Consider the following 10,595-nt stretch of genomic DNA (forward strand, 5'->3'; position numbering starts at 1 on the left):
AATAAAGATCTTTGCAATCCAAACATCTCAATTGAGCATCTGCATTGCATAATACACACCAAGGCAACTCAGGCTCATCTTCTTCCAATTCTTCTTCAAACTTTAGAGCATTATCTTTTTCCATTGACTTGGCCTCACTTTTATTTTCTAAAGCAATTTGAGACATTACCTGAAAATAATAGTCAATTAATAATAATACAGAATAACTAAATTAATTAGTTTTGTTACTTTTTTAGCAACTTTCTCTGCTTCTACTTCTTCATCAGATGCTTCATCATCTTCATCATTCAATTTCTGTTTCTCTTTAATAGTTTTCTCTCCTTTTAATTTTGCAATTCTTTCTTCTAAATCTTTTGTAGATTCATGATCTTCTTTAATATTAATTTCAGAAGCATATTGTTCTAAGAGAGAATCGATTTTCTCCTGATCACTTCTTGTATCCACTGCTTTAGGCTAAAACCAACAGTTCATTAATAATTGTTTTTGAACAATAATTGTTTCCTTATATACATCATAAATGATTGTGGCTTTTGTTGTTTCTCCCTTAAGATTGTCCAGTCTTTTTCTTATTTCATCATCAGAGAGTAGGACTTTTTGATTGTCTTTAGCTTTAAGTTTTTCCAATCTTTGCACTATTTGTTGGTCTGCTGGTGATAATCCTGGCTTAAATCCTTGAGGATTGTTACTGTCTGAAGCAGTTGTTAATTTTGAACTTTGTAGATTAGCTAATCTCCTAGGAGGAATAATAGTTAAATAAGGAAATAACAATTATAAAATTCATACTTTAGAAATACATCAGGAGGTGGTCTTTCTTCTGTGTCTGTTTTAATTCCCTTGGTTAGTTTTGTATAACATGCCCCACATATCTTTGTCTCCTTGCCAGTTGCAGGAACTTTATATTTATGTTTTAAACACTTATGACACAAAGAAACACCGCAGTTACTACAGCCAGCCTAAAAGTAATTGTTATAAACAATTGCAAGACAATAAAAAATTGTTCAAACCTCTTTATTAAACAAGCCATACTTTGCATTGCAATAAAGGCACGACATTTTGTTAACTTTATTAAAAGGTATATTACCTTTTAATTAACCACTTTGCAATCTTTCGGAAAAAACATTAAAAAATTGTCTTGTTTAACCTCACTTTACGTTTCAAATAATTGTAAAAGATAGTGTTTGTTCTATTCTATGAAAAACTAAGGAAGTAGGAGTACGTCAGGTAATTTTCTTATGTGTTCCCAATTAATTATTTTAATTTTGCTAGTTTTTAAACGTTTAATTTAAATATTTTTGTGATAATTTGACACTTATACCCTACCATAACTACAACCATTTCAAACTCAATGCAGAACGTGTTGCATACGTAATTTCATATTGTTGAATTAATGTTAGTCTATTCTAATTAAATAAATATGTACTTATGTACATCTAATCCTATAATAAACAAAATTATTGCCGTAAAATATATTTTAATGCAAATGTACATTTTTTGTATAGTTTTTTGAATCTTGTACAAATTTTTTCCCGTTTGTTCATTATTATTTTATATAAATGTAAAACAAAATTTTTAGAAATAAAATTCAGAAAATTATTAACACTTAAAATTAAGTAAAAGAAAAGCAGAAATAACTAGAACAAAAAATATGAGACATATAGCAGCTGAGATATGGTCTTTACGACAATTTTTGAGCATTTAGATAAACATCACCATCAACATTTAATACTACCCCTTTTACTTGAAATTTCAACGGTTGGTTAGTTTTGGAATTGAGGGAAAAGCTGTGATTTCGTAGTAGCGAAATAATTGCAATTTTTGACTGCAATAAGCCCAATCTTAATCCTAAAAATTAAAATTGACATCTTATTGATTCCTTTTTAAGAAACTTATACACAAACCTATGCAGTTTCTTGGACCATCTCCAAAAGGTAGCCAAGTACACGAGATCATATTTTTCTTATTTTCTTCACTGAATCTTTCAGGATCGAATTTTTCTGGTTCGGGATAATATTCGGGATCATAATGTATTCCCTGAACTGGCACTAGTACAACTGTCCCTTTCTCAATTACGATATCAGTATCGGGAATTTTATAATTTTTGCAACAAACGCGTGTAAGAACCGGTAGGGCAGGATATTTTCTTGCAGCTTCTAAAAACTATACCATTAGTGACCATAATTTTTGCATTCAAAACTTACTCACCACATACACACATTTCCAAATATCGCATTTTAGATACGGCTTCGTAAGTTACATTTCCGTCAAATTCTTTTAAAACTGTGATTATTTCTTCTCTTACTCTATTTTGTATCTCAGGATTAAGGGCTAATTCATACATTAAGAATTTGGAAAGGGTTGAAGAAGTTTCGAATCCGGCTAAAATGAAAATAAAACTTTGCGCAGTTATCTGATCCATTGTAAATTCTCCTTTGGTCTTGTCGTTTTTGAGTTCTATTAAAAGTTGCATGAAATCATTTCTCTTGGCGTTATTGCTTTCTCGGTAGTTTACCATGTCTTTAACTATTTTGAAGAAAAATTCCGTGGTGTCTCGGGGAACTTTGACGAAGTTTACTCGAAACAAGAACAACAGTTTTGGGAAGAATAATTCAATAAAGAATAAGATTCTCCTCGATATATCTTTATTGAAAACCCTTAGGCCGTGATATTTGAATTCTGTGTTGGGATTATTAAAGCAGTCGATATCTAAGCCAAAGGCAGTCGAACCGATAACATTTATGGAGAATTTATACATGAGTTCTTGTATGTTAACAGGTTCTTTTTGGATTATTATTTTATCCAATGTGGTGGAAATCTCACGAGCACAATCCAGGATGGTGTGGAACATATACTTCAATTTCCCAGATGTAAACGTTGGTGTCAACCTGGTTCGCATATATTTCCATTTTTCTCCTTTTAAGGAAAATAAATTTGCACTTAGGGGTTCTACTTCTTCGTTACAATAACTCGCACGGTCTGTAAAATGCTGGAAATCGGTAATCAGTATTTTCTTTATCAGCTCGGTATCCGTGGGTACGAATACTGGACGAAAAAGGGTGTAAAAACCGAAATATTTGCACTTCTTTTTCGATTTAAAGTAACGATAAACATCTGCGAACACTAAAAATGATGATCCCTTAAAAAAATCTAAAGTTATGTTACCGAGGGGTATTTTTGGGGGTAACGTTTCTACATTTCTTTTTGACCAATAAGTAAAACAATGCTTGTAGTACAAAAATATGTACAGTAACAAGGAAATTGTTAAAATTAAAACCGTTTCTAAAAACATCGCAGTGTCGAATGATGTCTCTAATGAAACGTGTTTGCTTTTCTACAAATGTACAACTATTTTTATTTAATCTTATCTTTTGTTTCGGATGAAGTGCGTCGTTTAAAAATTAAATAGACTTATTAAAAATCTTATGAAACCTCAAAAAAAAAATGTTTTCATTCCTTAATATCTGATGATAAGGTTTTTTCATAATAGTTTTATCAGCTATAATTCCTTTAATTTCTAATTATTAAGTATACTACGACCAAAACAGTTTAAGATAAAACGTATATATTTCTAATAAAACACAAAACAAACACTTATACATCATANTATAATAAAAATTATAAATTTGGTCTCAAGCAATTGCAATTAAATGAACTAGTTAAAAACAAAAAATGCACGGAAGAAAATTGACAATTTCTTACTTGAGCTCTTCCCCAGAATCCAGTTTTGTAATAGTTAGGATCTCTCGGCATGGACGCCTCTTGTAAGATGCTAGTAAGCCTATGCATAGTACTCTTCACTTCTATCATCGACAACAAACACTAAAATTTTCATTTTCAAATACTGGTAAAGAAAAATTAGAATATTAGAGAATCGTTGTACCTCATTAAGACTAGGAATAATTATTTTCTCATTCCTTGAAGGTCTGGTATCGTTAGGAGTGTTCTCAACCCCCAAGTGGCACAGCAGTTTTAACAAGGACGCCAAACAGTCTTGGTGCCACTCGCCTCCACTATCTCCAGACTTTTGTAAGACACCTACAGTCATTTAAGAGAGTAGAAATGAAACTTTTGGCATTTCCTAAATGCTTGAATGTTACCTGACATAAAAATATCAAACAAGTGCCTAAGTCCCCCTTGTTGTATAAACACGTTGCTCCAGGGCTCCTTGCCATCTTCCTGATTCTTGGTGCTCGTCTTGACACTCAACGACTCGACGATGTACAGTGAATACATCAACTTCTGAGGACTAGACGGGTCAAGGAGCTCGGCAAGTGGTGTGTCCAGGTTCTGGAAGCCTCTTAATAGAGTCGGATTCGTCGGTAAGAGACTCAAAATGTCCCACACTCTTCTGCTGAGAACTTGTGCTTTTGTATGAGGCATCTTATTCTGAAACAATATAAGGGAATTAAAAAAAAAAAAATAAAGTTGTAATATTGATTTTAACTAACTCCGCCCTTAACTGGTGTCTTCATGTTGCTAAGAGTATGCATTAGGCCAAACAGCTGTTCGAAATAATTAGGCCTAAGCAAAAGAAGGGTAGGAATCGATTCTCTGGGGGGAGGTGGTTGAAGGGAGGGCGAGTCTGCGCATTCCCTTTTCTTTAATCCGCGAGCGGCCCCGACTGATATAAACACCATCTGCAATCAAAAATTCATCTTAATGATCAATAAATGAATTAATTAACAGAGAAAAAAATATGTAAACTCGTATTTTAATAAAATTAGAAATCAAATTAATATATGCATATGTTAACCTGATTATCTTTGAAACCCATTTCTGCCAGAGTTTTTTCATCAGATTCAGTGGTAAGTTCCTGGCCTTGTGTAATGATTCGTATTGGCCCTTCTTGTAAAGCAGGAGAGCTTCTTTGATTTTCTGACTCAGCATTTCTGATCTTAATGTAAAAAAATGATAATTTTAAACTTCCATATTATACGTTATTAATTAATTATTTGCGGCATTGTTTTTAATTTAACAAATACACATACCTCGCAAAGTTTTTCCCACCAAGTAACCACTTCAGCTCTTAGGTCGGCAACATAATCCGAACTTAAGAGATCCAAAACGGACCTTTCTGACATCACAGCAGGTTGTACCATTAATCTTATAAGGGTGGAAGACCGGTCTCCTAAAGCGGCGTGGCTACCCACTCCTTTGCCCTCTAAGGCCCAACGTCGTAAATGGAAAGCGTACCTTAAGAAGACATAATGTAAATAATAAAGTTATGTAACTCTTACGTTTATTTATCAATTTACCTGCGCCTAAAGGTTTCCATATGTGTTTTAAGCAACAACAGGGCTCTTTGTATGTACAATAAGGGCGCTTCTTCGGTCCCGGGGGTTGTAGAGGACACTAGATCGTCTGTGGCAGCCGCCAAGTGCGACATACACTGCCAAACGAACTGTCCCTCGTGCTGAAGATTCTGCCCCATGTAGTATCCGTTCAAGTACTGAATAGCAGCCATACTAACATCTGCATATACAAGATTGAATATTTTGTTTTAGGATATAGAAGAAAAATTTACCGGTATTGTTAGCTTTAAGGGCGATTTTCCACATGTGATCCATACCAACAACGTAACCATCGTGCCCATTAGCATCCATGTTGGCAGTCGCGATCCTGGCCAAATTGCATAACTGTTGGAATAGACTCAAACAAGTCATGCTGAAATTTTCAGGGGGCAAACTAGGCAGATGATGAAGGTAAAGGCGTTTGAGTGCCTTCAATCCAAGTGCGTGAAGTTCGATACTTTTAGCTTGAGACAGCAGCCAGCTGAAGAGCTCGTCTGAGCATTCAGGATCATGTGCCAGGCACTCCCATAATGTGTCCACCTGTTCCAGACTTAATCTAACAAGAGAAATAACAAAGAAATTAATTAAAAAATGATTATAAACATGAAACCATAAAATTTGAACCCAGCAAATTAGTAATCAGCTTACTTCATATCTAAAAAAACTAGTTCTTTGAAACATACAACAACAAAACCTTATATGTAATTGACTGACTTCTTGTCCAATGGTTACGATTTACCTCAGAAAAAAATACGACAAATTATAGCAGAACTATTAGAAAAAACTTACTTAAATGTTTGAGGGGACCCCAGAGGTGAAAAAACAGCAGATAAGAAATGTAGTCGAACTTGAATTTGCATCTGATGCGAATACAACGTGAGCGCTTTGCTAGGGTCTGCAGTGTAAACTTTCAAATTATTGAAGAAATGAGACATCATGTGATGCTGTCGTTCAGCCCAGTGAGTGATATGGTGCATGTCTAAGCCCCGAAACTGTTGAAACGACGTAAGTAACTTCGGAAGAAGACGTAAAGAGACAATGACGGAGCTGTAAATGAAAAAGTAAAATTATCTCATAATAAAAAAAATAAATAAAAACCTTACGTATTATTGGCCAAATTACGAAGACATCCTTCAATAAATTTCATTCTGATTATTCTGTCTGTGTTATAGCATAAGATGTTGCACAGGGTCTTTTCGGCTTCTAAGGCCAGGCCTTCACCCAATTGACTCTAAAACATTCAGTCTTATTTTAGTTTTAAAATGAGTAATGTAATTAAGACTTACAATCTTGTTATCTTGAAGCAGATCCCACAGGAGGGTGTTGCCGGGTAAGCAGACGTTTTCTATTTTAAAACAGGCAGAAAGTCGCGGATCTAGCCTCTGGGGAGACTTCTCTGGAGATGACTGATTCGCCAAAGAGTCCAGGTTCATCTGTGCCTTAAAATATCAACTGTTAAAGCCAAAAAAAAACGAAAAAGATATCATAAAACAAAACAAAATAATAAATTTAACGATAATAAGAATACAATGAATCAGAACTTACATGTTCAGCTAACTGTGCCAGTTCTTCTTCACAGACGGAATCTTCGCCATCAAAATCGGCCATGTTTTTCTCTGATTTGGTGCTCATTCTCGATGAATAACTGCCTTCTCCATCACCTTCGGCCTCTGCCTCTTCACCACTTAAAAGTTCCAAAATACGACTAAAAGTAAAACATAATGTATGTATTAATAATTATTTAAACGAAAAAAAAAAAGTTAGATGGACTTACTCTGCAGCAGCTCTTGAATGTATGGCCAAAAAAGTATTAGGGCAAGAGCCTTCAGCTCCTTCAATTGCCGCAGTTTCTTTTCCTAATTCGCTACAGGATGAACTTTCTTCCATATAAATGGCTTGTTTCAGACCTCTAAAATCATAAATATGCAATTAAGACACTTTATTTCAGTTTTAATCTGCATATCAAAACTTACGTATCGACTAAATTATTAACCTGACTAGGCAAAATCAACGCTGCAGCTTCCTTTACTGAAACCCTTTTCATTTCTTGGTCACTATCCCCGTCCTCTTCACTTAACGCTACTACTTCGGGAGCCTGTACGTTTCTCTTATTTACTCTTTTACCTAAAAATTCTAAAGAGAATGCGACCTTTTATAACAGTCCTGAAAATAATTATTTATAGCATTTTACCTTTTAATTTTCGATTTCTCGTCCTCCTGAGGATTTTCTTTCGTTTTCTTCCGAATTTTATACCTTCAGATTCGGCTTCTTCTGGAGAACTACTAGTTGCCAAATCGTCCATAGCTTCAGCTGCTGCATTTACATTAATTTTTTTACGTGGAGAACTACAAAAGATAAAAACTCAAAAAGTAATTCATCTGTTGTCAAAATGATTCAACATACACATGCCTCTTTTCTGATAACGTCACACCAGGTGTTTGTGCCTTTCCCTTCTTTCCGTTACTTTCTCCTTTTGGAAGTTCTTCTAATTATAGAAGAAGATTTAAATAAACTTAAATTACTACAAAATTTATATTCTATGATTAATATGGTTCATTTTATTCACCTTCGATGTCGACGTCACTGCTGCTTCCTCCAACGTTTTTCCTTTCTGGCGACACTTGCTTTCGGGGCACTTTACAAGGTGTCGGTCCCTCGCTATCAACAGCAACGCTTTGTTCCTCCAAATCGTCAAGTTCGACACCATCGATGTCTTCACTTTCTGACTTATGACTCTCTGACTGACCAGAAGTTTCACCCTAAGAAGTAAAAAATTATCTTCCTCTTAAAAAAGATTATTCAATTATGTGCATACGCTATTTTCGGTAGAACTGTGGCATTTGTGGAGTGCTATTCCCGCAGCTGATGCAGCTAATCCTATAAGTCCTGCCTCTGCACCAGCTCCTCCTTTGGTCCAGATAAATTTAATTAATGCCGATGCTAGAAATAAAGTCTGCAAAACAAAAAAATGATATATATTTTTACTTTTAAAGGAAATATGTAGAGAAGAAATTCTTTGTAGCGAACCTGTTCGGTATGCTCCTTGGGTTCCATTTTAAACAGCAATGAGTAAAGATGCAATGCGGGGGGAGCGGGAAGGTGCTTCACGAGGCCTGGTAGTAAATCATGTACAGTTTTTGAGCAGTGTTTTAATTGAGCTGCGGCCCATATCGTATCAATGTGTTCGCATGTTATACGGCCCTCCATCGCCAAGAAGTTGAGTATAATGTGACTCTGTTTTATTACCTACACAAGAAATAATTCATTGCAAAAAATATGAAATTAAACTTTAAATAAAAAAATATATAAAATTAATCTTTAAATAAAATCAATCATTCTGAGTTCACAAGCTAAGTTTATTTTTTTGCAAGTTTTATTTACTTTTTAAGCAGTATACGTCCAGTGCCTATGTATGCCCCAAGGTATGTTGGTACTATTTACTAGTTACGGAAATAAAAATTTAAGAAAAGGGCTTGTTTTATATATATATATTTTACCTCAACGTGCAAATTTGGTCCAAAAATGTGCGATATAATTTTGTTGCTGATAAGCCAGTCGGCCATATGTCTGGGAGCGGACTCGGCCTCGGGCAGGGCTTCCCCCACACACAACTCTGCCAGAACTCCAATTTGATTGTTAATTTGCGTTATCCCAGCCAATCTCATCGTCAGTGTACTTGACGTGAAATATTTGAATGCCAAATCCAAACCATCAATATCAAATGCCATGGGAGTATCTAAAGGATCCTTTATAGCATTCCACATAAAATCTAAAAACGATAACAACGCATAAGGAATGACAAAATATTTTTTTTATGGTTTTGTCTGTTATAGAAGATTTATTTACCTGCCATACTCTTTATGGTCGGTGTCCTTAAGTCCTGATCTGATAATTTGCACATATAGCGAAGAACACACGAACGAAGGGGCACCAACATTGTTACTGTGCTCTTAATATTCATCCAAAGTTTTAAATTACAAACTGAAATGTATTTTTTAATTTTAAAAATTAAGAAGCAACAATAACAATTAACTTAGCTTTAAAGAGGAACTGGTACTACACACCCTCTTAAATTTGAATAAGAAAAAGAAAAAACGCAATTAAAACTGTGTAATTTACATTGTTACAGCATTATTGATATTATTCAATATTTCTTTTTCTCAGCCCTAATTATTAAAACATGGTGTTATTCTTATCAAAACAAAATAAATATTATAGTTGAAATTATTCTTTAGTAGTAAGTAGTAAACATAAGTTTTTAAAAATTATTGCACATTTCTGAAGTATCAAACTTTAAAATGCGAATAAACTATAAGTTACACTCACCAACAGCAATCATAGCATGGGCAGTAGAAACAGGTAATTCTTCAGGTGAAAGGTAAGAGAAGCAATTAGTCATTGCATGTATTCCTCCTGTTTTACAGAAAAAGCTAACATTTCTTAGTAGAAAAATGGGTATTTCAGAATCATGTAAATCACAAAAAATATTTAGATTTTGCATTTCTTGTTGTGTCAGATCATCTAGTTTTGATTGTATTGTATGTTTAAATGCAACATACAATGGAAAGTTGAGAATAAATATCTTTGAAACAAGCATCAAAAGCTGATCTATTTCTTGATTCGCTGTAGAATCAGCAACTTTAACTTTATCTTTTTCCCCTGCCACCTTTTCCTTACTTTTTTCATTATTGTATGTTTCTTTTGCTTTCTCGCCTAATTTTTTTAACTGGCAAACAGCCAAATAAATTATGTTTTGAGTGATACAGTTGAATCTCTCCAAGTTCTTTGTATCACGATAACAACACATACACTGCCTATAAGAGATAACATTTTGTATTAAAATTAACGTAAACAATTAATTAAGAAAATACGTACCGTGAAGGCCATGCCTGCACATAAGACAGCACAATTCCAATATCTCTTTTACTTAAGATTTGGTCCTCATTTGTATCTTTGAAAGATTCTAGTTCATCTACAACCAAACAATGAATTAAAATTTATGATAAACGGGGTTGTCAATAGCATAAAAGTATTTAATTAAGACAAAACAAAACTTTAAATCTCATAGTTAATTAACGATTTATTTTTGTTTTGCAAACATGTGTTGGTAACGTCACGAATTTTAAACTCGACTTGGGTTCGATTTCAAAAATATATTACTTTGAACGTATGAAACTTACAAGAGAGAAGTAATTGCAAAAAGTCTGAGCATACATCGCACATATTTAAAGCATTCACAACAGATTTATTTAATTATCATTTCTCTTTAACCCTATTCAATACAAACGATTCAGTTTTTATTGAAA

General features: G+C 34.0%; 2 protein-coding genes across 2 annotated transcripts in view; both read right to left on the reverse strand.

Moving 5' to 3' along the window:
* The window catches only part of LOC108734382 (ubiquitin carboxyl-terminal hydrolase puf), a 26,001-nt gene extending 15,489 nt beyond the window's left edge, over positions 1-10,512 (reverse strand). Inside the window, exons 1-22 of the mRNA XM_025975861.1 lie at positions 10,470-10,512; positions 10,165-10,261; positions 9,616-10,103; positions 9,136-9,270; positions 8,787-9,058; positions 8,317-8,535; positions 8,105-8,242; positions 7,856-8,048; positions 7,693-7,774; positions 7,480-7,634; positions 7,262-7,421; positions 7,063-7,197; positions 6,834-6,993; positions 6,575-6,727; positions 6,392-6,519; positions 6,078-6,335; positions 5,522-5,844; positions 5,253-5,469; positions 4,986-5,190; positions 4,751-4,891; positions 4,446-4,634; positions 4,121-4,383 (exon numbers count right to left, since the gene is read on the reverse strand). Coding sequence (XP_025831646.1) covers positions 4,121-4,383; positions 4,446-4,634; positions 4,751-4,891; positions 4,986-5,190; positions 5,253-5,469; positions 5,522-5,844; positions 6,078-6,335; positions 6,392-6,519; positions 6,575-6,727; positions 6,834-6,993; positions 7,063-7,197; positions 7,262-7,421; positions 7,480-7,634; positions 7,693-7,774; positions 7,856-8,048; positions 8,105-8,242; positions 8,317-8,535; positions 8,787-9,058; positions 9,136-9,270; positions 9,616-10,103; positions 10,165-10,261; positions 10,470-10,512 — 4,154 coding nt within the window. The remainder of the gene's footprint in view (positions 1-4,120; positions 4,384-4,445; positions 4,635-4,750; positions 4,892-4,985; positions 5,191-5,252; positions 5,470-5,521; positions 5,845-6,077; positions 6,336-6,391; positions 6,520-6,574; positions 6,728-6,833; positions 6,994-7,062; positions 7,198-7,261; positions 7,422-7,479; positions 7,635-7,692; positions 7,775-7,855; positions 8,049-8,104; positions 8,243-8,316; positions 8,536-8,786; positions 9,059-9,135; positions 9,271-9,615; positions 10,104-10,164; positions 10,262-10,469) is intronic.
* Positions 1,571-3,395, reverse strand: LOC108734383 (probable cytochrome P450 6a23). Its single transcript, XM_018465930.2, has 3 exons — positions 2,203-3,395; positions 1,899-2,150; positions 1,571-1,842 (listed from the first exon to the last, which is right to left on the reverse strand). The coding sequence occupies exons 1-3, from the start codon at positions 3,284-3,286 to the stop codon at positions 1,676-1,678; spliced, it is 1,503 nt and encodes a 500-aa protein (XP_018321432.1). The 5' UTR covers positions 3,287-3,395; the 3' UTR covers positions 1,571-1,675.
* Positions 10,513-10,595: the final 83 nt, after the last annotated feature.

The sequence above is a fragment of the Agrilus planipennis genome, unplaced genomic scaffold, assembly GCF_000699045.2.
Source record: "Agrilus planipennis isolate EAB-ADULT unplaced genomic scaffold, Apla_2.0 scaffold54, whole genome shotgun sequence".
NCBI classification, from domain to species: domain Eukaryota; kingdom Metazoa; phylum Arthropoda; class Insecta; order Coleoptera; family Buprestidae; genus Agrilus; species Agrilus planipennis.

What these genes read in the sequence shown, in the direction of transcription:
- LOC108734383 (XM_018465930.2), bottom strand. Translation starts at nt 3,286, where the DNA reads ATGTTTTTAGAAACGGTTTTAATTTTAACAATTTCCTTGTTACTGTAC. An exon ending in TTTGGAAATGTGTGTATGTG is followed by an intron (nt 2,151 to 2,202) that starts GTGAGTAAGTTT and finishes TATAGTTTTTAG; the next exon opens with AAGCTGCAAGAAAATATCCT. An exon ending in TGGTCCAAGAAACTGCATAG is followed by an intron (nt 1,843 to 1,898) that starts GTTTGTGTATAA and finishes TTTAATTTTTAG; the next exon opens with GATTAAGATTGGGCTTATTG.